Source organism: Phyllostomus hastatus, unplaced genomic scaffold, assembly GCF_019186645.2.
Source record: "Phyllostomus hastatus isolate PE091 unplaced genomic scaffold, TTU_PhHast_1.1 phas_scaffold_1674, whole genome shotgun sequence".
NCBI classification, from domain to species: domain Eukaryota; kingdom Metazoa; phylum Chordata; class Mammalia; order Chiroptera; family Phyllostomidae; genus Phyllostomus; species Phyllostomus hastatus.
The window spans coordinates 7,951-34,341 of NW_025334011.1; the positions used below are offsets into that span (position 1 = coordinate 7,951).

Genomic DNA, 26,391 nt, shown 5'->3' on the forward strand with positions numbered 1-26,391 from the left:
TTCAGGTGTACAACAAAATGATTTAATGGTGCATATATTGTGAAATGATCACCACAAGTGTAGTTATCATCCATTGCCACACATAGTTATCATTCTAAGTTATAACAAAGGGAAATTAAAGTCTTTTGGGGGAATATTTGGTTCCATTCAATCTATCATGAAGACTCAAATATCTTCTTTGCAAGTTCAAAGACCCACAGCTTGAATTAAAAAAATAAGCAGGTAAATTTATAATTTTAAACTTTATTTCATTTAGCCTTTAAGAATAGTAAAAACTTTGTGGAAGGTAGTTACAATCATAGAGACAGTACTGATTTTTCATATGTAGACTCTGAAATTCTTTGAATATTCTATTGAAAATCACTAGCATTATTAAATGAGGAAATGTCACATGGAGTTTTCTTTCACCAAATGTTCAAAGAGATATTGTTCTAATTTAAATGCCATCAAAGGTGTTGGACAAAGAGCACTTATTTCTTAGATCTCTGATCGAAACTTCAGTGTAGACTCTTTCATTTTCTTTTCATAATCTTCTTCAAACTTCTCATATTGGGCTACAGTAAACTTGTTTTTCCAGTCTCCTGCAATACCTGAAAAGAAAGATAAATGGTAAATTTGAGATTACTTTCAAAGTTTCTAAGATGTTGGGAACCGCCCTGACTGGTATCAGAGGCTGAAACCCCCGCCTAAGCTAAGGCTAAGGGAATGCCCTTGGAACCGTGAGCCAGCAAGGAGACAAAAGCTTATCTCCCTGGCAGGAATGCTGCTTCTGCTGCTGAACCCCAAAAAGCTTGGTCGGTTAGCCAAAGATGGGTAAGATTCCCCACGGGAGAGCGACCCAAGCCAGGCACGATCACTTTGGGAGGCCTCCCAAAAGAAGGACTTGGGGGGCTGCAGCAAAAGGGGGTGATGGACCCTCACTCCTCGGCTTCGACAAAGTCTGAGTTCTCAGCGTCCGGAAGAAAATCTCCTTATCTCTCAGTGGCCTTAGTTCCCGTGCTCCACCTAAGCCTGAAACAATGACAGGGTAGTACAGCTCGGTACTGGGAAGTGCGGATTTCCCGGGGTGATCAGGCCTAAGAAAGAACATGTAAATTACTGTGAAACCTTCTTTGTTTAGAATGCTCTCAGTTGAATGAGAAGGGTCTTAGGAGGAAGTTAGTTTGTTCCTCAGACTTACAGCTCTTTGACCTCCAACTCAACAGACGGGCAGAGTTCTTTGTTTTCTATAGTTCCTTACTACCCCTAATGAGTACTGTACTTTACCTGAATTATTATGCAAAATGAGCCTAATAAAAGCAGGTATGGATGGTAAATCAGCGCACTCCCCACTAGGGGGGGTGGCCATTTCGTCCCTACTTCCCCACAGAAACTAGTTTGTCTCTGTGCATGTGTTGTTTTTTCTTGCGTGTTTATGGTTGAGCCATCCACAGAGTTCCGTGGTCACTGCTGGCCGGTGACCCACGCGCAACAACACTGGAAGAGGAGTTACCTTGGGCCACACATTAAATATATTGTGACACATAATAACAAAAAATATCATAATGTTTTAAGTAAATTTATGATTTTGTATTAACCCACATTCATAGACATCCTGGACCACAATGGCTCATTGGCCATTGGTTGGATGTCCCTGCAAAATGTTCTTTATTTCAATTAGTATTTCTTTTCATTGCTGCCTACATTATTTTTATGCTGTTGAAATTCAGCTGAATTCCTTGACCAGGCTTATAACCAGTGTTTTAAGTTCTGCATCTGATGGATTACTTATAGCCATTTTGGTCAGTTCTTTTTCTGGAGTTTTGTTTTGTTCTTTCATTTAGGCAATATTTCTTTGTACCCTCATTTTGGCAGTATTTTTTTTTCTATGTATTAGGTGCAGCTGCTTCAACTCCATGTCTTGGTAGCATTGCCTAATGTAGTAGGTGTCCCATAGGGTCCATTGGTATAGCCTCTCCTATCTCTCAAGCTGTGTACTCAAGGTGCACCCTCTGTGTGGTGGAGTACTCTCTCCTCTTGTAGATTAGTCTTGATTGCTGTCAGCAGGCCAATGGAAGGGATTTATCCAGTTCAGACAGTTGATAGGACTGTCTATGACCCCTGGCCAACAAACATCTCCCTCAGTGGCTTGTGGAGGTGGTTGAATGGCACTCTGAGGTGTTCTGTAACTGTCCACTGGGTGCACAGGCTCTCAGGGTTCCCTAGTGGTTCAGGTCAAGATCAACCTCCAGCTGTGTTCTCTCTTGGGCTCCTTGGCGTAAGCTATAAAGCGATCTGGAGATGGCTACTGCTAGTGCCAGGCCTTGGGGCAGTCAGATACAGATACAGGGGCTGGGCTCAGCAGTTGTGTTTTTTTTAGCACATTTTAGGAAGGTCTCACTTTCCTCTTCCTGTACTTCGGATTGTACATAGAACAACATGTTAGATAAAATGAAAGAATGGTGCTTAGGCCAAAGAGTTTATACCCTGTTGCCCACTGGGAGGTATTCTTGGTGGTACAAACCAAACTGAGAAATAAAGCCATAATCTTAGTGACCTAGTGATATCAGGAAGAAGGGCAATCTGAGTTTTATCTTTCCTGAGCTACCCATCTCAGTTCATGGAAACAGAACCAGAGAGTTTCTGTAGTGGCTCTAAAATCATCTATTTCTTCTAGCTCCAGAACCAAATTTGCTGAAAATTAGACAAAAACCTTACTTATTCTAGTGGAAGAATTACTGAGAAAGTTGAATTTCTAGTTGTGCCAAGTCTATCATGTGAAAATTAAGTGCAACAGTGATAAAGGAAAGGTAGACTGCTCAAACTTGTAGTGAGAATTTGGGGCAGGTCTGATGACACAAAGACTCTGAGACTCTTGAGGTATTGTGAGCCTTTCTGGCAGCAGATATAATTTTTCATCCCATATTTGAAGAAACTAAACTTCTTTTTCTGAAACCTTATTACGACCTCATTTGGGAATTTTCCTTCCGATAAAATGTTATCCTCTTCAGGACCCACTCCAACCACTACTTGCTGCTTTGGACTCACAAGTGGGGTAATACAAAGCCACAGGTACAAAGTAACTTAAATAAGATGCAGAAGAGACTGAGAATTTGGTTAAGGAATCTATCAGAGGAAGATCTACCTTAGCTGAGTAAGGTGGTTTCTCAAGAAACTATATATTTGATTTTCCAAATAAAAGATCAATAGTAGTCATAGCTATCTATAGGAATTCAGAGAAATCTAAGAGATCAAAATGAAGCTGAGTCAAGGTTCTAGAATCTGAGCAATTGAGGCAGATAAACCAGATATCTTGTGGGGGCAGGTGGGGTGGAGGCCAATGGACATTGTTTCCAGGGACCCCAGCTATCCTCATTCTTATTATGTCTTATATAATTTATCCTTTGCCCCACATGCATAGACATCATGTTACAGAGAAAAGAGAGGTAGACAAGCTAGCTGAGAAAAATTCAATTTAAGAAATGTGAAATATTATTTTATTGAATTTATTCTGGTGGCACTGATTAACAAAATTATACAGGTTTCAGGTACACAATTTTACAATGCTTCATCTCTACACTGTATTGTGTTACCAGTCCAAGTCAAGTCTCCATCCATCACCATTTATTCCCCTTATACCCTCTGCCATCTCCCCACACCACCCTTAACTTAGCAGTCACCACATTATTGTCCATGTCCATGAGTTCTTTCTCCTTTTTTCTCAATCCCTACCTTCCCCACCTAGCAACACACCCCCAACAGCTGTCAGCCTACTCTCTATCTATGAGGAGATGTGGAACAATGTTTTTTAAATGGATCATTTAAATAGATCAGAATAAGTTTTAGATCATATTAGGGAGTGAGTTATTTTCCATTCTAATAGTCAAGTGAAAGATAATAAAATAAAGACTAGAATAAATAAGGAAATTACATTGCTTCTCCACTGTGCATGCCACTAGGGGAAACAATTATGGACAAGATAATTTGAATCTCCGCATTCATGGAGCTTACATTACAGTAGAGGAGACAAGAAAATGTAAGTAAAGAAACACATTCATAAAATAATTAAAAATGGCAGTAGGTACTATGAAGAGAACAATAGCAGCAAGACAAACTCTAATAGATAATAATAAGGTAGGTTATTTGACATTTTGGCAGTAAAGGAACTTTGTGAAGAAGTAACATTTAAGTGAAGACATTTCCTTACAGAGAAAGGAATTGGTGGCACCTGTAGAAGTTGGAGAGATTGACAGGAACTAAATAATGTTTAACTTTATATATTATCTTAATAATGATTTTATATTTCACAAAGAGATAGAAGCTATGGAGAAATTTGTAAAAGGAATTTGGCAGTATTTTGATTTGGATTTCAAGATCATTCTCTTTGATGGGAAAATAGACACAAAATGAGAGAGTCTGAACAAATCTAGAGAGTTGCCTGAAATAGAGTAGGAAGCCGTAGTGGTAGGAAGAAGTGGATTGAGTGAAAGATGAATTCTCAAGGCAGAGTTAGTAGGATAGTAGATTAGTCATATTTATAGATCAAGAAGAAGGGAAAGTGTGGTACAAAGAAGATGAAGCTTAGGTTTCCTTAAAAAATAAAGAAATTGTGGTTGTCTCTTACCTCTTTCATGTCTTCATAGAATAGGTAGAAGATATGATAATCTTTCCTTTTCTCCCACCAGCCCTTCACATGGTCATACCAAGAACCAAAAGCCACTACATTAAAAGATAAAATACTTGCAAAATTAAAACTAATTACATAAAGAATTGTTAAATGTTATTCCAAGTTATCTTTATTAATACATACATACTGTTTACTTATTTTTTCAAGAAAAAGTGACAATAGTATAATGGAAATATATCAAATCATCCCTACTCTCACTGAATTTACAGTCTAAAAAAAGGATGAAGTACTTCTGTTATGAGTTGTGTTCCCTGAAATCCAATCAGTACTTTACAATATGACTGAGTTTAGGCAGGGTACATGTAAGGAGGTAATTAGGTTAAAATGAGGTCATTAGGGTACGTCCTAATCCACAGGACTATTCTCAAACTTTAAAATCTAAAGGAATTTGCCTTGCTAGGTTTCAAGTTTTGTATTCTTTCTGATTTCTCCTTCTTTTGTTTCATATGAAAATGATTATTTATGTCTGTCCCACCACTGTATTTTCTAAAATTATCTGTTTTCACAATTTCACAACCAAAAAGGAATTTGGTCTCAAAATGAATCATACCATAACTCTGACCTATACCTGATTTACATGACACTTAGATGAGATTTTAGATTCAGAGTTGATGCAGGAATAGTTTGAGACTTTTGGAGCTTTGGAGTTGGAATGAATGCATTTTGCATGTGAGGACATAAATTTTGGGAGACTGGAAGGCAGAGTAGTATGGCTGAATTGTGTATACCCCAAAATTTGCATGTTGAAGTCCTAAGCCCAGCACCTCAGAATATGTCTATATTTGAGGATAGTATCTTTAAAGATGTGAATTAAAATTAGGTTATTAAGGCAGGTCTGTGGAAGTTCAGAATGAGTCTCCTCAAGGTGTGTCATTTTGGTATACAGATTATTTTAAACTAAAAACAATCAAGGTTCAGTGGCTCAGGAAGAAACTCTAGCCTTCCCTTTTACTAACTAAAAGTATTTACAATAGTGGACAAGTTCCAGAAGGGAGATGTCATCAGGGATTATTCCAGTTTAATATGAACTAGGAATGGTAGACAGAAAGGAGCCTAGCAAAGCCTACTTGATCAAAGCTCTTCATGTGTCTCATTGTTTTAATACAGCCATAAACATGTGTTTACTAAATACCTCTTGTATATTTGCCTTACTTCCCCTTCCCTGGTTCTTTCTTCTTTGTTCACAATGACATATATATATATATATATATATATATATATATATATATATATATATATATATATATATATATATATATACACATACACACACACACATATATATATAATTTTTCTTTTGTATGTAATCTTATTCTTTTTTTTTTACCAAGGAGAGAAAAGCATTAGGATGGAGAGCTGAATAAAGGGCTCTGGAGTAGGCAAAGTATATCTGGTTCTAAGAACAGTAGCAACTTCACAGTGGACATACCTGGCAGGCTAGGTGATCAAAGTTAATGTTATCAGAAAATGATAAAATGACCCCCTGCATTTCTTGATATGATGCCATAAGAATTCCACATTACCTCTATAATGTCCCAACAAAAATTCATAACTTCAATATAATCATGAGGAAAAACCAGACAAACCTCCATTGAGGGACGTCCTGTAAAACACCTGGTGTGTCCTATTTTATGACCTTTGCAATTGTAAAAGTCATAAAAGTCAAAGATAGACCACAGACTAAAGAAATATGACAACTAAATGCAATGTGTGGTGTGTGATTGTGAATTGGATCATGGACTAGAAATTGCTATAAAGAAACATTATTGGGACAATTGACAAAGAGTAAGGTCCATAGATTATAGTATTGTATCAATATAAATACCTGGGTTTTATCATAGTACTGTATTTATGTAAGAGCATATCCTTGTACTTAGGAAATACACTTGAAAATATTTAGGAAAAAAAAAGAATGAGTAGATATTCTATGGGTAGTAAATAGTCCAAACAATAGCAGGAGTAAAAATTTGGAAGATATCATTGGGGTGCATTTGCCTTGAAAAGAGGCAAATAAACATTTTTATTAGAAAATGTTTATATGAGAATTAAAAGTAGAATTACTAGCATGGGTGTAAATATGTTTTCCTGAAAGAGAGGATACACAGGTAGAAAAAGAAAACTTTGAAGATAAAATCTTCAAGAATTCTTAGTTTATAAAGCAAAACTGAAGGCATGGTAAAGAAAAGAGAGTCAAAGAAAAATGTATAAAATCAAAACAATAAAATGACTCAGACAGCAACAGAAGAAAGTTCCTAGGAGTAGTCACCAAGTACTAATGAAACAATAAGACAAAGGGCTGAAAAATCTGTGTGTCACATATTCTTCAAAAATCCTTAAAGGGGAGAGATGACTATGTATTTTTCTTTTATTGTCTCTTAATACATTAGTGCAGTGCTGGGCACATATTAGGTGTATAATAAATACAAAATTATATCTGAATTTTATATCTCCTCATGAAACAACAATAACACACATACACACACACACACACACACACACACACAAACCCACCTTTTTTATTATGGAACTCCATGATTGATTAAAATAAAAGTTGGACTCAACCTTCCCAGTCATGAATTTATGCAGAAACTCCTCCCAGGTACCAGGCTCCGGGTGTAATTTTGCCATTTGGTAGAAATAAAAATAAGACACAGCCACATCTTTAGCATTCCGTGCCACGTAGACCATCTGCGGGGAATATGAGAAACCATAATTTTCTTTCTATCCTTTATAGTTTATAAATGTTTGCTTACCTTGACAGAATGCCTATTTTCTCTTTCTTTTTTTCTAATCTGGGTGTGTATATCTATGTCCTGATATAGGATAGTCACAACTACTTCATTCTCTTAATGCAAAAACTTCTCAACTCTTACACACTCATGTTCTCTTTCCTTTGAAAGGAAAATCTCTTGAAACCTGGAAAGTCAAGTATAGTAATAGCAGTAAATATTAAATTAACAAAATTTAATATTTTTCTAAAATTTAGAATATTTTTCTGTATCATCACTTATCAAAGCTAAAAAACATTTTTTTAAAGTTGAAAATGCCTTATGTTTTATTAAAATAAATTATTATTTGGGTAAATTTCATCAATAAACATTAAACATTCTCCCCATGTTTATAACGATTAGTGTGAGATAAAAATTTATTTTATGTTGAAGGCCTCTCATGTTTTTATAGGCAGAAATTTTAAATATATTTCCCAGTAGAAATGACATCATTTTGCCTCATTGATAATTAAGTTTTCCATCAAGTCTGCTGACTTCCATTAAGTCTAATTCTCTCCTGAAACATACCTAATAATACTGAGTTTCCAGCAAGACACACAGTAAAAGTATTTCTAAGAGAAAATGCATTCAGAAAGAAATCTCCATTTATCTTAGCAAATTCAGATTTTCTTCTTCTTTTCCAACTGAGAGAAAAAGTAAATGAGAATTTTTATATCCCCAAGTCCCTGGTAGTAGTTCTCATATTCTGGGACAAGAATGAGAGAAGGAAGGGAATGTCTGGAAAGGGATTTTCAAAAGATTGATTATGGAGTTCTAACAGTTGAAACTCTGCTGCTGATGTAATTTCTTGAGAAAGTGCTAAACCTTATAAACATTACCAATTTCTTCCTATTTCAATAGTAAATGATAATGAATAAATTATTTTCTTTTCCTATCATCATCACTTTAAAATCCTTAGTAAGGTCTCTTTCCACTTGCCTCAGTGTGGGCAGAAGGCTGTCTAGAAGATATCCCCCAGTTCTCTCAAGAGCAAGGCCATAGATTCTGGGAGCTTCTATGGGTTTTTATTTCTGGAATAAAATGATAAACTATATTTCTACTCTCTTATCACTATTGTTTTTATTTGACTTTAAGTGAAAAAAGAAGTAATACATAAACACATGCACAAAGACCATTTGCATAACAAAGCTGAAATTATAATCAATTTTTCAAAAGAAAAACAGCAGATGTTTTGGTCATTCCATTAAAGATACCCCAGTAAAGCATGCTCTGAACACCTTTCCCAGATCTAGGATTAATGGCTGCCTACTTTCCCATATTCATTTTTTTAACCACATTGAACCTCTTGTAAAATCTGACACACATCTTGCTGTTTCACATCTGCTAGCCTATGTACACAACATTTTCTCTCTTTAAAATGACCTCATACACCTAAAAAAAAAAGCTCCTACTCTTTTTTTTGGCATGTTGATTATATTTTTCTTTATTTATAAGATGCTGTTGTCCCATAGTAGCACTTATGCTAGTAATATGTAATTATTTTTCATATATATGTATTTCCTCCATGATTTGAAGTACTTTGCAGGACCATATGCTATTTAAATCATTGAATAGTGTAGCATAGAAAAGTGACTTGCAAGCAGATAAAGCTCAATAGTATGTGTAGAAATTAAATAAGATAATATACTCTTAGATAACAGAGAATATCTTATTCATGTTTGCATTTGTAATGATGATCAAGGTGTTAGGATAAAAGATTTATGTGTGTATACTAGCAACAAATATTTAGAAAGTAATGTAAGGGTGTGTATGTGGCATGTGTATAAGAAAAATAAAAGAATATTAATATATCAAAATATTTAAGGAATAATTATGTTATAGATATGAAATATACATAGATTTAAATGTGATTATTGAAAAAACAAAGCTTATAGAAGTAAACAGAAGAGAGAATATCATCATGATCTGGGGGATGGCATTATTAAAAACAAATACAGAATGCTATAACATAGAAGAAAAAAATGATATAGTGACATACTGACTAATCTCAAAATTAAGATATTATTGTAAAATTGAAAAAGGAAACACAGACTAGATTATGATATAATGAAATGTAAGAGATCCAAGATGATGGTGAATTAGGTGGAACCTACATTCACCTCCTCCCAGGAACAAACTGAAAATGCAACTAAAATATAAAAAAATTAAGCTGAATGTGCAGCTGAAGACCAACTAAACAGAAGTCTTATAACAAAGGATTTACAGAAGAAGGTATATTGAAACTGGTTAGGAAGGGTGGATATGCAGAAATGGCTGGCCTAATACCAAGACTACTTTGACCAGCAAGCCTATCATTTAAAACTGAAGGAGAAATAAAGAGCTTCATAAACAAACAAACAAAAAAGCTAAAGGAGTTCATTACTACCAAACCAATACTTGAGACACGTTGAGGGGTCTTCTTGAGGAGGAAGAAAAAGGAGGAGGAGGAGGAGAGGAGGAGGATAGGAAGAAGGACAAGAAGAAGAGAAAGAAGAAGGAAGGAGATAGTTGTGAAGGATAAAATGGCCTATCAATAATCACTTTAAATACAAATAGCTTAAAAACTCCAATCAAAAGACATAGGGTATCTGAATAGGTAAGAAAACAAGATATATATAATCTATAAGAGACTCATTTCAGAGTGAAAAAACACACAGACTAAAAGTGAAAGGATGGAAAAAGAGATTTCATTCAAAAATAATAATTATATCTGACAAAATAAACTTTAAAACAAAGACTTTAAAGAAACAAAGAACGCTATATAATGATAAATGGATCAAGACAACAAAAGAATATAACCCTTGTACACATTTATGCACTCAACATAGATTCAACTAAATATATGAAGCATATCTTGATGAACATAAAGAGAGAGACCAACAATAATACAGTAATAATAAGGGAGTTTAACACCCCATTGACATCAATGGATAAATCTTCTAGGCAGAAAATCAAAAATGCAACAGCAGCCTTAAGTGACACACTACATCAGAATAATTTAATTGGTATCTGCAAAGTATTTCACCACAAATCAGTAAAATATACAATATTTTTAAGTGCACATGGGATTTTTCTAGGACAGACCAAATATTGGGACACAAGACAAGTCTCAATAAATTTAAGAAGATTGAAATCATATCAAACATTTTCTCTGACCATAATGGTATGAAACTAGGAACCAATAACAAGAAAAAAAACTGAAAACACACAAAGACAAAGAGGCTAAATAACTGGTTACTAAACAATGGATGGGTTATCTCTGAGATCAAGAAAAAAGTCAAAACATACCTTGAAACAATTAAAAGTGAGGACAAAACAAACCAAAACCTATGGGACACAGCAAATCAGTCTTAAGAGGGAAATTCAAATCATTACAGGCATATCTTAGAAACAAGAAAAATCTCAAGTAATTAAACAAACAACAAGCAAAGACCAAAGTGAGTAGAAGAAAAGAAATAGTAAATACCAAAGCAGAAATAAGTAAAATGGAGTCTAAAAGACAATACAAAGGATCAATGAAACCAAAAACTGGATTTTTGAAAGAATAACTAGATGGACAAACCTTTAACTAGATTCAAGAAAAAAAAAGAGAAGACTCAAATAAATAAAATCATTAAGGGAAGAAGTAACAACTGTCACCAAAAATATACAAACAATTGCACAAAAATATTATGAACAACAATAAGACAACAAATGAGGTAATCTGAATGAAAGGGATAAATTCTTAGAAATATACAATGTTCTGAATCTGAATCAGGAAGAATCAGAGAATATGAATAGATTGATGACAAATAATGAAATTGAAGCAGTAATCAACCCCCAATAAACAAGTGTTCTGGATCCAATGGCTTCAAAGTTGAATTTCACCCAACATTCAAAGAACTAACACCTGTTCTTCTCAAACTGTTAAAAAATCCATGAGGAGGGAAGACTTCCAAGCTTTTTTTATGAGGCCAGCATTATTCTAATTCCAAAACCAGACAAAGACACTACAAAAAAATTGTAGGATAATAACCTTGATGAAAATAGATGCTGAAACCCTCAACAAGATATTAGCAAACCAGGTTCAGCAACATATAAAGGATAATATATCATAATCAAGTAGGGTTTGTTTGGATTTAAAGGATCAAGGGTATACAAGGTTGGTATAATATCTGCAAATTCATTAAGGTGATTCAAATACTTACAAAATAAAAGATAAAAACTTCATGATCATATCAATAGATGTAGAAAAGGCATTTGATAAAACCCAACACACATTTGTGATAAAAACTCTCAGCAAGGTGGGATAGCAGGAACAACCCTCAACATAATGAATCCCGTATATGACAAACCCACAGCCAACATCCTATTCAATGGGTAAAAACTAAAATTGCTTCCCATCAGGTCAGGAAAAACACAGGGATATCTGCTTTCAGAAGTTTTTTTCAACATGATACTGGGAATTCTAGACACAGCAATCAGACAAGAAGAAAAAGTGAAATGCATTCAAATTGGAAAGAGAGAAGTAAAATTGTCACTATTTGCAGATGACATGATAATGAATACAGAGAACCCTAAAGTTTCCACCAAAGAACTACTGAAACTGATTAATTAAGTAAAGTGTCAGATACAAAATTATTGGGAACCGCCCTGACTGGTATCAGAAGCTGAAACATCCACCTAGGCTAAGGCTAAGGGAACGCCCTTGGAACCGTAAGCCAGCAAGGAGACAAAAGCTTATCTCCCTGGCAGGAATGCTGCTTCTGCTGCTTTATTCATGACTGAACCCCAAAAAGCTTGGTCGGTTAGCCAAAGACGGGTAAGATTCCCCACGGGGGGAATGACCTAAGACAGGCACAATCACTTTGGGAGGCCCCCCAAAAGAAGGACTTGGGGGGCTGCAGCAAAAGGGGGTGATGGACCCTCACTCCTGGGCTTTGACATAGCCTGAGTTCTCAGCGTCTGGGAAAAAACCTCCTTGTCTCCCAGTTGCCTTAGTTCCCTTGCTCCACCTAAGCCTGAAACAATGACAGGGTGGTGCAGCTCGGTACTGAGAAGTGCGGATTCCCGGGGTGATCAGGCCTAAGAAAGAACATGTAAATTACTGTGAAACCTTCTTTGTTTAGAATGCTCTCAGTTGAATGAGAAGGGTCTTAGGAGGAAGTTATTTTGTTCCTCAGTCTTACAGCTCTTTGACCCCCCAACTCAATAGACCGGCAGAGTTCTTTGTTTTCTATGGTTCCTTACTTCCCCCTAATGAGTACTGTACTTTACCTGAATTATTATGCAAAATGAGCCCAATAAAAGCAGGTATGAACTGTAAATCAGCGCGCTCCCCACTAGGGGGGGTGGCCATTTTGTCCCTACTTCCCCACAGAAACTAGTTTGTCTCTGTCCATGTGTGTTTTTTCTCACGTGTTTATTGTCGAGCCATTCACAGCCTTCCGTGGTCACTGCTGGCCGGTGATCCCACGCGCAACACAAAATAAAGATCCAGAAATTTTGGCATTTTATACACCAATAGAAAACTATCAGAAAGCAAAATTAAGAAAATAGTCCCAGAAACAATTGCACTAAAATAAAACAAATAAAATAAAATAAAATAAAATAAAATAAAATAAAATAAAATAAAATAAAATAAAGTAAAATAAAATAAATAAAATACTTTGGAAAAAATTTAACCAAAAATGTAAAAGACTAGTGCTTGGGAAATTATAAGACAATGAAAAAAGAAATTGAATGGAGAAGATGGTGGTGAGATAGGTGGGAGTGTGTTACAGGGTGCAGCCAAGAGGGGGGACCCCAAATGGGCATTTGAAATGGGGTCCAGAACTTAAGGTGTCCAGGAGATTTTAAGATGTCTCCATCCCCCCACCCAGGGTGTGGGTTGGGGGAAGGGACAAATGGAGCAAGGCCATTGAGAGCTGTTTTGCATAGCAACAGCCTTGCAGCTATCCTCTGGCATGGTCATTTAACATATCTATAGCCTTTGGCTGGTTGCATGGATATGTTAAATAGCTGTGATCATCTCTGAGCCAGGGGAAAGGAAGTAACTTCCCCACCAAGACGTGACTGGGGGCAGATCCCCCAAGCTACAGCGCCTGCGTGGGAGCTCGGAGAAGATTGGCTCCAGGACATGGGGCCACACCTGCTCAGACTCATGATGGCAGCCCAGTGAAGCTGGAAGGATACGAATTCTGGCAAGTGAAGCCGAGTGTGGGAGGAGTCGGAAATGAGGCTGCAGAGAAAGATTGGCCACGGGGATTTAAAACCCAGACTTGGCGGCCATTGGAGAGAGAGAACCGTGCTGCTTGAGGAGGGAGAACTATGCGTCTTCAGCAGAGTGGAGACTCCCGCATCCCAGAGAGAGAGAACCATGCTGCTTTGAGAAGGAGAACCATGCGCAGCCCCGAGAAGGAGAGCCATGCACAGCCCTGAGGGGGAGAACCGTGCTGCTTTAGGAGAGAGAACCACGTGGTTTTGGCAGAGTGGGGACTCTCCCCCTTCCTGCAGCCCTGAGAGGGAGAACCACGTGGCCTTGACAGAGTGGAGACTCCCGTGGCCCTGGGAGAGAGGACCATGTGCCTGTGCCTGCAGCTTTAGAAGAGGAACCACCACCTGGTTTTGGCAGAGATCCCGGCGACTCAGCGGAGGGTGCCGGGAACCCAGGGAGGTCTCCCAGTCAAGATGGAGGACTAACTGGGAAGAACCAGAGGACTGCCTGAGCCGTGGACTTCTATTTCCTTTCCTGAGATACGGTACTCTGGACTGGGCAAAGGGGGAAGGAAGGAAGGACTGCGTGTTTGTGGATGTTTTTAGGGACTCTAGGATTTTTGATGAAGACATTAGGTCACTACTTGAAGTCTGTATAGCATTAAATAAACATTTCCTTTCCTTTTCACAAATCTCTGGCATTGAGAGACGTCTTTCCTAGGGCGGTGGACATAACGGACCCGGGGCCTTCTTTCAATAATAGTATATCGTTCCAGGCCCCCCCTTGTCTGTTCTGTAACAAGTGGAGTCCACTTCCCTCTGCACATGGGTGAAGCACTTAGCTGATCTTCTGAGGAACAGAGCTGTGGGAGGCCGCTCTGTGTGGTATGAGCCTAGCTCCCACTCGGAGATGCATGCACAGGACCCACGCCCACAGAGAGGTTCTCCCATGGGGAATCAGGCCTACAAGGTACCTAGGCCGCTATGAGTCTTGCTTTTTACTAAAACTCCCTCACCCTGAATTGAGGACATTTACTGCAAAGCAACTTCCTAAAAACCATGCTAAACCTTCCAAGGATGAGGGTAACTGGTCCAACCAGTTTTGCTTTTTCATTTGCAAATATCGCTCTTCTGTGATGTGATTAGCAGCACTGGCTCCTTTGTTTTCTGTAAAAAATAACCACCTAAAGCAAATCTGTGCATAGTAAATGAGGACCATCTTATAATGGGCAGAGTAACCCAATAAAGGCTTGTTATGGGGGAGGCCAAGGCTTTTGCTCTCCTTGAGAGAAAAGCCATGCCCTCCCTTTTCCTCCACCAGATTCATTAATCCGTGTGAATGTCTCATTTTCATTCATAATGATGCAGACCCCATGAGCTGGGGTCCGCATCCCAGAGCAAACTGCCAATAGTATCCCAGCATATATGAAGATTGTAGACCAAAAATTATAGAGGATATAGAAAAATCAGATGGTAAGGAGAGTGCTTAAAGACAATAAGGTCCTTGGATCCAGTGGGGGACCAGAGCAGCAGCAGCCTCAGGCCCAGCACCCACTGGGTCTGCCATAGGGTTCTTGGAAGAGAGCAGCAGCCCCAGGCCCAGCACCCACTGGGTCTGCCATAGGGTTCTTGGAAGAGAGCAGCAGCCCCAGGCCCAGCACCCACTGGGTCTGCCATAGGGTTCTTGGAAGAGAGCTGGGTCAATGGCTCCCTCCCCTGCCAAACAAGGTTGGAGCAGTACCAGGAGAGACCTGGTTGTTTGAAGTGGCAGGGAGGGGAATAAGGATGAAGTGACAAACACACGGGGGCTGTGAGCACCTGTGGATACTGTATGCTGGGGAGAGTTGAGAGTTGGGCAGTGATGGGCCCTGATATGGATAGTACCTGGTCTGGTTGGAGAACTGGGCTGAGTGAGAGGCCAGGCCCTTGTAAGGAGTGGCAGGCTTCAGCAGGAGGAACTTCACAAAAAGAAAAAGTGAAAAAAGAGACACTTGGCAGCTGTTTGGGGAATTCTCCTGCAGCTGCCAACCAGGCCTTCTCACCACCCAACCATGCAGCACTCCCTGGTGGCACGGAAGGCCCTGAGCTCACACTCATAGTTCTAGGGAGAGTGCACACCACAGAAAGCCCTGGGTGCATGCCTGCAGCCCTGAGGACGGTGGGACCGGCAGCTGATCATCCCACCACACCCACAGGCCCAGGACGGAGTGTGCCTGACTACTGCACTCCCGGGGAAACAGCAGAGGAGGTGTGCACCAGCATCTACAGAGGCAGCCATGGTGGAATCCCTGCCTTGCAGGGCCAGGAAGGCAGAGACATGCTGCAGGGCTCAGGGAGTCAGCAATCCCCAGAAAGACTTAACACAGTGTGTGGGGGGTGGGTGGCTGAACTAGCATGAAGGGGCACTGAGTCCCTAGCATCTAGGACAGCAAAGAGGGAGAAGGGGGTGTGTGAATTGCCCCTAATTGGTGCACCTCAAAGACAGCAGAACTAGTGGGCTGAAGGCCTACAATGGGCACAGAAGGGCAGCAAAATGAGGAACTTGACCAGAGGCTGGTCGAGTGCCACTCAGGAAGGGAGAAAAGCAAAACCAATTCCCCCTCAGCCTGCTGCAGCCACGAAGACCAGCAGAACTGACTTGGCCAGTTTGAAGCCAGGAGAAGGCTTTTTTTTTTTAAGTATTTTTTCCCTTTAACTTCTTCCTTCTCTTTCCTTCTTTTTTTTTACTCCTTCTTTCCTTGTCCCCTATTTTATCTCTTTTTCTCCCTACTTTTTTTTTAAATTACCACAAGAGGGAAAATTAAACCTAGAACTGTGAAAAGACCAGAGTTGTACTTGAAGAGGGGTCACCCCAACAGCTGAGACAGTGAGACAAATTTCACTTTGCTACTTCAGAGAACTTGCAAGTTATTGTATATTTGCATTATTTTCTTTATTATTCTTACATCTTTCATTTTACTAGTATTTTTGCATTTCTCTTCTTTCTGTTTAGTCTTCTTTGCTTGGTTGGTTAAATAACATTGTTTGACTGGTTTCTCTTGTTCTCTCTTTCATAGTGTATTTTTAATTTACTGTCTTTCATTTAACTTGTGTTCCATTAGCACAATACTCTAGGTCCTATGCATCCTATTCTGGTTATCCAGATCACATAGCATGTGTCATATGATTGGTGCTACAGTATTATTATAAATAATTGCTGTTCCATGCAATTGAAATGCTACACAGCACCCCTCCCAGGTCTTAGCCCATTCACTGTTTCCTGAACTTTATTACTGTTGTGGTTAACTCTGTTCTCCCACACGCTACACCTATTTTCTGTCCTTTACTCTCACTTTACCTCATAATCTGACCTCCCACAACCTCACTGATTTCTAGATCCAAGTCACAATCCACCTCCAACAAGAGTCTTATCTACTTTCCACACTTTCTTAAAAGTAGCTAGTTGGGTGAAATATCTCAGTTAACACTATACATATCCAAAGAATCTCCTATCTCTTCTCTTCAAGCTGGTACTTTAACTATCATAAAATACACTCCTGCTGTCTTAAACCATTTTGCCTCCCCCCTCAAACTGATCACAGAAAAGAGTAGGTGGGAGCTGTGAACACCAGGATACTCCTGGAAGAAGAAACCCACCAACAAAGGAACCACCAAGAGATAATAACAAAGAAAGGTGAAGGAGGGAGTGGAAGCCACACTAACTCAACACAGGACTTATCTGGGAATACAACTGAATGGTGAAGAAATTACTCAGAACAAACAAGTGAACAAGAGCAAGAGAGAATCCTCAAAACCTTGTACACATGGAAGAACCAGCTTCAACACAACCTGCCCACACCTGCACAATAGAATACAAGAGGTGATGGATGTAGTGACCCTTAGTTAATCAGCTGGAGGGAAGGACTCACCAAAGAAAGACCCAATGACAATCAAAACCTAAAGACATACAGAGAGCCAACATAAATGACAGCCCAAGACCAGCAAGCTCAGTATATCAAGGAGACTGCACCACTGAATCTCACAGGTAGTCTACTATATAAGTTCACACCATAAACCCAGGGAGGCAGAACAGATCAATTTAAGAAGTAGAGGCTAACAAGAAGAGTCTCACAAAATATGGGAAGACAAATAAACAATCCCCAAATGAAAGGAAAGGAGGAAGCCTCAGAAAGAATGCTAAATGAAATAGAGGCAACTCAACTATCAGATACTGAGTTCAAGCAATGGTTGTAAGGAAGCTCAATGAGCTCACAGAGAATTACTAAAAAGTAAAGGAAAACTACAACGAACTAATTGCAAACTATATCAATGTGAAAAAAGAAATAGAAACTATCAACAAGGGCCAAGAGGAAATAAAGAATACAATTTCTGAATGAAGAACACAGTACAAGAAATCAAAGGCGGGATTGATGAAGCAGAGGATCAGATCAGCAAGCTGGATGACAAAGTAGAAAAAAAAAACACCCAAAATGAGCAAGACAAGGAAAAGATGCTCAGAAAGAATGAAGAGAGGTTAAGGGAAATAAAGGACAACATGAAATGTAATAATACCTATATAATAGGGATACCAGAAAGAGAAGAAGAGCAAGGGATAGAAAACCTGTTGAAAAAGTAATGATGGAAACTTCCCTAATTTGATGAGAGAAAAACTCACACAAATCCAGGAAACACAGAGTCCCAATCACGAGGAATACAAACAGGCCCACTTCAAGATACATCATAATTAAAATGACAAAATTCCAAGACAAAGAGAGAATCTTAAAGGCAGCAAGGGAGAAACAGGAAGTAACATACAAGGGAGCCCTGATAAGACTAGCAGCTGACTTTTCAATGGAAATGCTCCAAACCAGAAGGGAATGGCAAGAAATATTCAAATAATGAGAATCAGAGGCCTGCAACCAAGACTAGTTTATCCAGCAAGGCTATTAATTAAAATAGAAGGCCAAATAAGGAGCTTTGTGGGCAAAAGAAGCCTCAGAGAATATACCTCCTCCAAACCAGGTCTACAAAAGATGCTAAAGGGTTTGCTTTAAGAACAAGAAGAAAAACAGTGAAAGAGAGAGGAACACTGGTATGAAAAAATGGAATGGCAATGAATAAGTACCTATCAATAATAACCTTTAACATAACTGTATTAAATGCCCCAATCAAAAGACACAGAATAGCGGAATGGATAAGGAAACATGATCCACACATATGCTGCCTACAGGAGACACACCTCAGAACAAAAGACCTGCACAGACTGAAAATAAAGGGCTGGAAACAAATATTTCATGCAAATGGACAAGAACAAAAAGCCATGGTAGCAGTATTCAGATTGGATAAAATAGACTTCAAGAGAAGAGCCACAAAAAGAGACCCAGAAGGTCACTTCATAATACTCAAAAGAAGAATCCACCAAGAAGACATAAACATTGTAAATATATATTCACCCAACATAGGAGCACCAAAATACATAAAGAAAATCTTGCAAGACTTCGAAAAAGATGTTAATAGCAACACAATCATACTAGGAGATTTTAACACCCCACTGTAAAAAATGGACAGATCGTCCAAACAAAATATCAACAAAGATATTACATTGAAAAATGCCCTAGATGAAATGGACTTAACTGATATATAGAAAGCCCTTCATCCCAAAGAAGCTAAATACACATTCTTTTCAAATGCACATGGAACATTTTCAAAGATAGACCGCATGATAGGACACAGAAAAAGCCTCAACAAATTCAAGAAAATTGAAATCATATCAAGCATTTTCTCTGACCACCAGGGACTAAAAGCACAATTCTAAGGATTAATGAATCCAGGATCTGGTTCTTTGAAAAGATAAACACAATTGACAAACCTTTAAGCAGGCTTATCAAGAAAAAAAAAAGAGAGGGCACAAATAAACACAATCAGAAATGAAAGAGGAGAGATTACAACTGATCCCACAGAAATAAAAAGGGTTGTAAGAAATTACTACAAAGAACTATATGCTAAGAAATTTGAAAACCTAGGTGAGATGAACAAATTTTTAGAAAAATATAATCTTTCAAAACTCAGTAAAGAAGAACCAGAAAGCCTGAACAGACTAATAATAGCTGATGAAATTGAAAGAGTAATCAAAAAGCTTCCAACACACAAAAGCCCTGGACCAGACAGTTTCACAGGAGAATTTTACAAAACATTTAAGGGAGAGCTAACCCCCATCCTCCACAGATTATTTCAAAAAATTCCAGAAGATGGAAGACTCCCAAACTCTTTTTATGTAGCGAGCATCAACCTAATCCCAAAACCAGATAAAGACATAATGAAGAAAGAAAACTTCAGGTCAATATTGCTGATAAACATAGATGCTGAAATCCTCAACAAAATATTGGCAAACTGCATCCAGCAATATGTTAAAAAGATCATACACCATGATCAAGTGGGATTCATCCCAGGGATGCAAGGATGGTACAATATTAACAAATCAATGAACATAATACACCACCTAAATAAGACAAATGACAAAAATTACGTGATCATATCAATAGATGTAGCAAAAGCATTCAATAAGGTGCAGCACCCATTTATGTTAAAAATGCTCAGCAAAGTGGGAATAGAGGGAGCATTCCTCAACATAATAAAGGCTATATATGAGAGCCCTACAGCCAACATCATACTCAATGAACAAAAAGTTAAAGTTTCTTTCCCATTAAGATCGGGAACAAGACAAGGATGCCTGCTTTCACCACTCCTATTCAACATAGTCCTAGAAGTCCTAGCCATAGCAATCAGACAAGAAAAATAAATAAAAGGCATCCAAATTGGAAAAGAGGAAGCAAACCTGTCATTGTTTGCAGATGACATGATAGTGCACATAGAAAATCCTATAGGCTTCACCAAAAAACTACTTGACCTAATAAATGATTTGGCAAAATAGCCAGATACAAAGTCAATACCCAGAAATCAAAAGCATTTTATTACATCAACAACAAAACATCAGAAACAGAAATCAGGGGAAAAAATCCCATTTGATATAGCAAAAAGAAAAATAAAGTACCTAGGAATAACCTAACCAAGGAGGTAAAAGATCTGTATGCAGAAAACTATACAACACTGAAGAAAGAAATTAAGGAAGACATAAACAAATGGAAGCATGTACCATGCTCATGGATTAGAAGAATTAACATCATCAAAATGTCCATACTACCCAAAGCAATTTACAGATTCAACACAATCCCTACTAAAATACCAATGACATATTTCACAGACACAGAACAAACATTTCAGAAATTTATATGGTACCATAAATAACCCCAAATAGCTGCAGAATTTTTGAGAAAGAAGAACAAAGTAGAAGGGATCACAATACCTGATATCAAACTGTATTACAAGGCCACTGTAATCAAAACAGCCTGGTACTGGCATAAAAACAGGCACGTAGACCAATGGAACAGAACAGAGAGCCCAGAAGTAAACCCAAGTCTCTATGGTCAATTGATATTTGACAAAGGGGGCAGCGACATAAAATGGAGTAAAAATAGCCTCTTCAACAAATGGTTTTTGGAGATCTAGAGCACTACATGCAAAAAAAAAATGAAATTTGATCATCAACTTCAAGGTGAATAAAAGACTTAACTATAAGTCATGACACCATAAAAGTCTGAGAGGAAAACATTGGTAGGAAAATCACAGATATTCCACATAGCAACATCTTCACAGATATATCCCCTAGAGCAAGGGACATAAAGGAAAGAATAAACAAATGGGACCTCATCAAATTAAAAGCTTCTGCATGGCTAAAGAAAACAGCATTAAAAAGAAAAGAGAACCAACAATATGGGAAAACATATTTGCCAGTGATACCTTGGACAAAGGTTTGATCTCCAAAATATATAAAGAACTCACACGACTCCACTCTAAAAAGACAAGCAACCCAATTAAAAAATGGGCAAAGGACATGAACAGACACTTCTCCAAGGAGGACATATGGAGGACCCAGAGACATATGAAAAGATGCTCAGCATCACTAGCCATCAGAGTCATGCAAATTAAAACCACAATGAGGTGCCACCTCACACCAGTCAGAATGGCCATCATAAACAAATCAATAAACAAGTGTTGGAGAGGATGCGGAAAAAAGGGAACCCTAGTGTACTGTTGGTAGGAATGCAGACTGGTGCAGCCACTGTGGAAAACAGTATGGAATTTCCTCAGAGAACTAAGAATGGAACTGCCTTTTGATCCAGCAATTTCACTGCTGGGATTAAACCCTAATAACTCTGAAACACCAATCCAAAAGAACCTATTCACCCAATGTTCATAGCAGCACAATTTACAATAGCCAAGTGCTGGAAGCAATCTCAGTTCCCATCAGAAAATGAGTGATTCAAGAAACTACGGTACATTTACATAATGGAATTCTATGCAGGAGCTTATACCCTTTGTGACAGCATGGATGAAACTGGAGAGCATTATGCTAAGCAAAATAAACCAGGCGGTGAGAGACAAATATCATATGATCTCACCTTTAACTGAAATATAATCAACAAAAGAAAAAAAGCAAACAAAATATAACCAGAGACATTGAAATTGAGAACAATCTAACAATACCCAGAGGGGAGGGGAGAGGAAACTGTGGGGGGAAGTGTTTTCAGGAACTACTATAAAGGACACAGACAAAACCAAGGGGGAGGGTAGAAGCAAGGAGAGAAGGTAGGTTTGGATGGGGTAGGGGGGAGTGTTGGAAAGGAAATGCAAACAAATGTAACTGAACAATAATAAAGTAATTTATGAAACAAAAGAGAAAAAGGAATTGAAAAAGATACAAATAAGTGGAAGCATATACTGTGTTCATGGATAGGAAACATTGAAATCATTAAAATGTCCAGATTGCCCAAAGCAATCTATAGGTTCAAGGCAATCCCTATCAAGACACTAATGGTGTATTAGTATTTTACAGAACAAGAACAAATATTCTAGGAATTTGTATAAAACCACAAAAACCCCAAGTAGCCAGGCAACCTTGAGAAAGAACTGAGATGGAGGAATCACACTACCTGATATCAAACTATTGTACAAGGCCATAGTTATCAAAAAGCACGGTGTGGCATAAAAGCAGATATTTAAATCATTGGAAAAGAACAGAGAGCCCAGAAATAAACCCATGGCTTTATGGCCAATTAATTTTTGACAAAAAAGGCAAGAAAATACAATGGGGTAAAGACAAAGTTGGAAAAATTAGATACATGCAAAAAAATGAAACTAAACCACCTTTGTACACCATACACAAAAGTAAACTCAATTACTTTTAAATACTTTAATATAAGACCCCAAACCATCAAATCTTAAAAGACAATTACTCAATTACTTTTAAATACTTTAATATAAGACCCCAAACCATCAAATCTTAAAAGACAAATAGGAAGTAAAATATTAAATATTTTATAGCAGTATTTTTTCTTATATACCTCTTCAGGCAAGGTAAACAAAAGAAAAAATAGAATGGGATTACATCGAACAAAAAAGCTTTTTTCACAGAAAAGGAAGCCATCAACAAAATGAAAAGATTGCCCACTGAAAGGGAGCACATATTTGTCAATTATACATCTGACACGGGTTAATATCCAAAGTTTATAAAGTATTTATGCAACTCAACATCGAAAATACAAACAATCCAGTTAAAAAATACATGAAAGATTTAAATAGCCAGTTCTTCAAAAAGGCATACAGATGGCCAATAGACATATAAAGAAATGCACATCACTAAGCAGAAATGTAAACTAAAACCACAATGAGATATCACTTCACACTTGTCAGAATTGCTATCATTAATAAATCAACAAACAAGTGTTGGTAAGGATGTGGGGAAAGGAAACCTCCTTCACTGTTGGCAAGAATGTAGGTTGGTGCAGCCATTGTGAAAAATAATATGGTGTTTCCTCAAACAAATTAAAAATGGAATTGCCTCAAGGCCCAGTGATTCCACTTCTGAGAATATATCTAAAGAAACCTGAAAAGTTAAATGGAAAGAATACATGTATTCCTATTATCGCTGCAGCATTATTTACAATAACCAAGATTTGGAAGCCACCCAAGTGTCCATCAGTAGATGAGTGAATAAAAAACTGTGGTAAATTTACACAATGGAATAATACTTGGCTGTGAAAAAAGGAAATATTACTCTTTTCAACAGCATGGAATGACCTGGAGAGCTTTATGGTATGTGAAATGAGCCAATTTGAGAAAGATAAATACCATGTAATTTCACTTATATGTAGAACTTAATGAGCAAAATAAACAAAATAGCAACAGACTTATCAATTCAGAGAATAGACCGACAACTTTCAGAAGTGAAAGGGGTTGGATGGCTGGGTGAAAAAGATGGGGAGATTAAGAAAAAAATTCATAGACACAGACAACAGTATAGTGATTACCAAGGAAAACAGGGTTGGGAAGAGGTAGAAGGTTAAGGGAGGAGAAATGGTGACAGAAGGAGACTTGACTTTAGATGAACACACAATACAGATATACAAATGGCGCATTATAGAATTGTACACTTGAAACCTATATAATTTTATTAACTAGTGTCACTCCAATAAATCCAGTGATTTTTTTAAATATAAGAAATGTACTTAATTAAAGGACTTATATTCAAAGCATGTAGAATATTGATCCTTAATAACAAAATAAAAGGAGCTCCTATAGGAAAAAAGGCAAAAAATTTGAATAGATACCTCAGAAAAAAATATCTAAGCAATGTAAATGTTCTTCACCTAATTAGTCATTAGAGAAATACAAAGTAAAATCACAATGAGATGCCACCTGACATTTACTAGTATAGCTAAAGTTAAATATTTTTTAGCAATATCTTGTGATGATGAGAATGTAGAGTAACCAACTTTTACACAATGTTGTTCAGAGGTTAAATTGGTGCAAATTATTTGAAAAGATGTTTGAAAATATCTACTAAAGGTGACAAATACATACCTTAAGACCCAGCAATTCCATCCCAAGATATCTAACCAAGAAAAATGCAGACATATGTATGCAATGAAAGACTCGTATAACAATGTGCATTGATGCACTATTTTAATTTCTGACAACTAGCAACAACCCAACTGTCCCCCAATAATACCATGGATAAGTAAGCTATGAAATAGTCAGATACACATAATGACATGCCTTACATCAGTGGTTCTCAAATGTTAGCCTGAATCAAATTCACCAGGTCTTATTAAAACCCAGATGGCTGAGCCCCACCCCCACTGCTTCTGATTCAGTAGATCTGAACAGGGCCTGAGGCTTTGTACCTCTAATGAGCTATTTTTGCTCAGGGTGCCATATCTTTTGATCCAGAAGGCTACATTAAACAAAACAGAAACAAAATAACAAGAATGATAAGAATTGATCTCACAAACATATTAAATGAAGTTAGCTAAATATTCAAGCCTGTATGTTTGATGATAACAAACAAAACAAGCAAATTAATTCATGGTGAAAATTTCTGGATAGGATTATCTTTGGAGACAGGGATTATTACCTAGAAATGTACTGGAATAGAGTTTTTAGGGTGCTGGTAATGTTCAGTTTCTTTTTGTTAAGTATTTTACTTACTTTTAGAGAGAGGAAAAAGGAGGAAGAAAGAAAGAGGAGGGAGAGAAGCAATGATGTGTGTGAGAAACATAGATTGGTCACCTCTTGCATACACCCCACCCAGAACCTGGCCCATAACACAGGCATGTGCCCTGACTGGGAATCTAACTGGAGACTTTTAGGTCCATAGGCCAGAGCTCAATCTACTGAGCCACACCACAAGGGTGTAGTGCCCAGTTCCTTGATCTGGGTGCTGGTTCCATGGGCATACTCACCTTGTAAAACTTCATCAAAGTATAGATGATAAGATATAAACTTTCTCCCTAATATTACTTTTGAATTAAGATGATTATTTAAAAAGAAGTCTAAAGCCCTGGCTGGCGTAGCTCAGTGGATTGAGCGTGGGCTGCGAACCAAAGTGTGGCAGGTTCGATTCCCCACCAGGGTACATGCTTGGGTTGCAGGCTAGAACCCCCAGCAACTGCACATTGATGTTTCTCTCTCTCTCTCTCTCTCTCTCTCCCTTCCCTCTCTAAAAATAAACAAATAAAATCTTAAAAAAAAAAACACTCATTTAAAAAAAAAGAAGTCTAAATGTGACTCATAAATTAAATATTTTATATATAAAATATATATACATCTATAAATAAATATATAAATAGAAATATAATATAAATAATGCATATCATTTATATTACATATCATATATTGCATATATAATTAAATATAAATGTACATTATTATAAATATGACATATAATTGTATATTTATAAATTGCTACTACACTGAATTCATGAATAAGCAGGTCTGGGGTTATGTAAATATCTGTTGTTCATAAGTGATGAAGAGATTTAGAAAGAAAGACAGGCATTTTAGAGAATTAAAAACCTGAGAGACCCTCAGAGCTTGAGCACTGAGTAATCCCTTACCAACAGCACTGAAATCCATTGGTATTTTGATCTTTAAGCTATAGGGACCACAGTATTATTTTTCCAATGATTTACCCAGAGGTTGAAATCCCCCATCTTAATGTCTACATAATTGGTAAAAAGAAATTAAAACACAAGTAAGGATTTTTTCTTAAAATATGCTACCTTGCAGTTATTCTTCCAAAATGAAGAAGGAAGAAGTTGAGCAGGCAAGTGTGTTTTCATTAATTGAGGAGACTGCATGTTTTTCAAAGTCTCAATGCCTACA

General features: G+C 37.5%; 1 protein-coding gene across 1 annotated transcript in view; it reads right to left on the bottom strand.

Annotated features, from left to right (window-relative positions):
* Nucleotides 1–227: 227 nt before the first annotated feature.
* Nucleotides 228–26,391, bottom strand: part of LOC123831048 (sulfotransferase 1 family member D1-like) — a 36,664-nt gene continuing 10,500 nt past the window's right edge. Inside the window, exons 4-8 of the mRNA XM_045857696.1 lie at nt 26,289–26,386; nt 7,174–7,354; nt 4,604–4,698; nt 3,712–3,760; nt 228–590 (exon numbers count right to left, since the gene is read on the bottom strand). Coding sequence (XP_045713652.1) covers nt 478–590; nt 3,712–3,760; nt 4,604–4,698; nt 7,174–7,354; nt 26,289–26,386 — 536 coding nt within the window. The 3' untranslated portion in view covers nt 228–477. The remainder of the gene's footprint in view (nt 591–3,711; nt 3,761–4,603; nt 4,699–7,173; nt 7,355–26,288; nt 26,387–26,391) is intronic.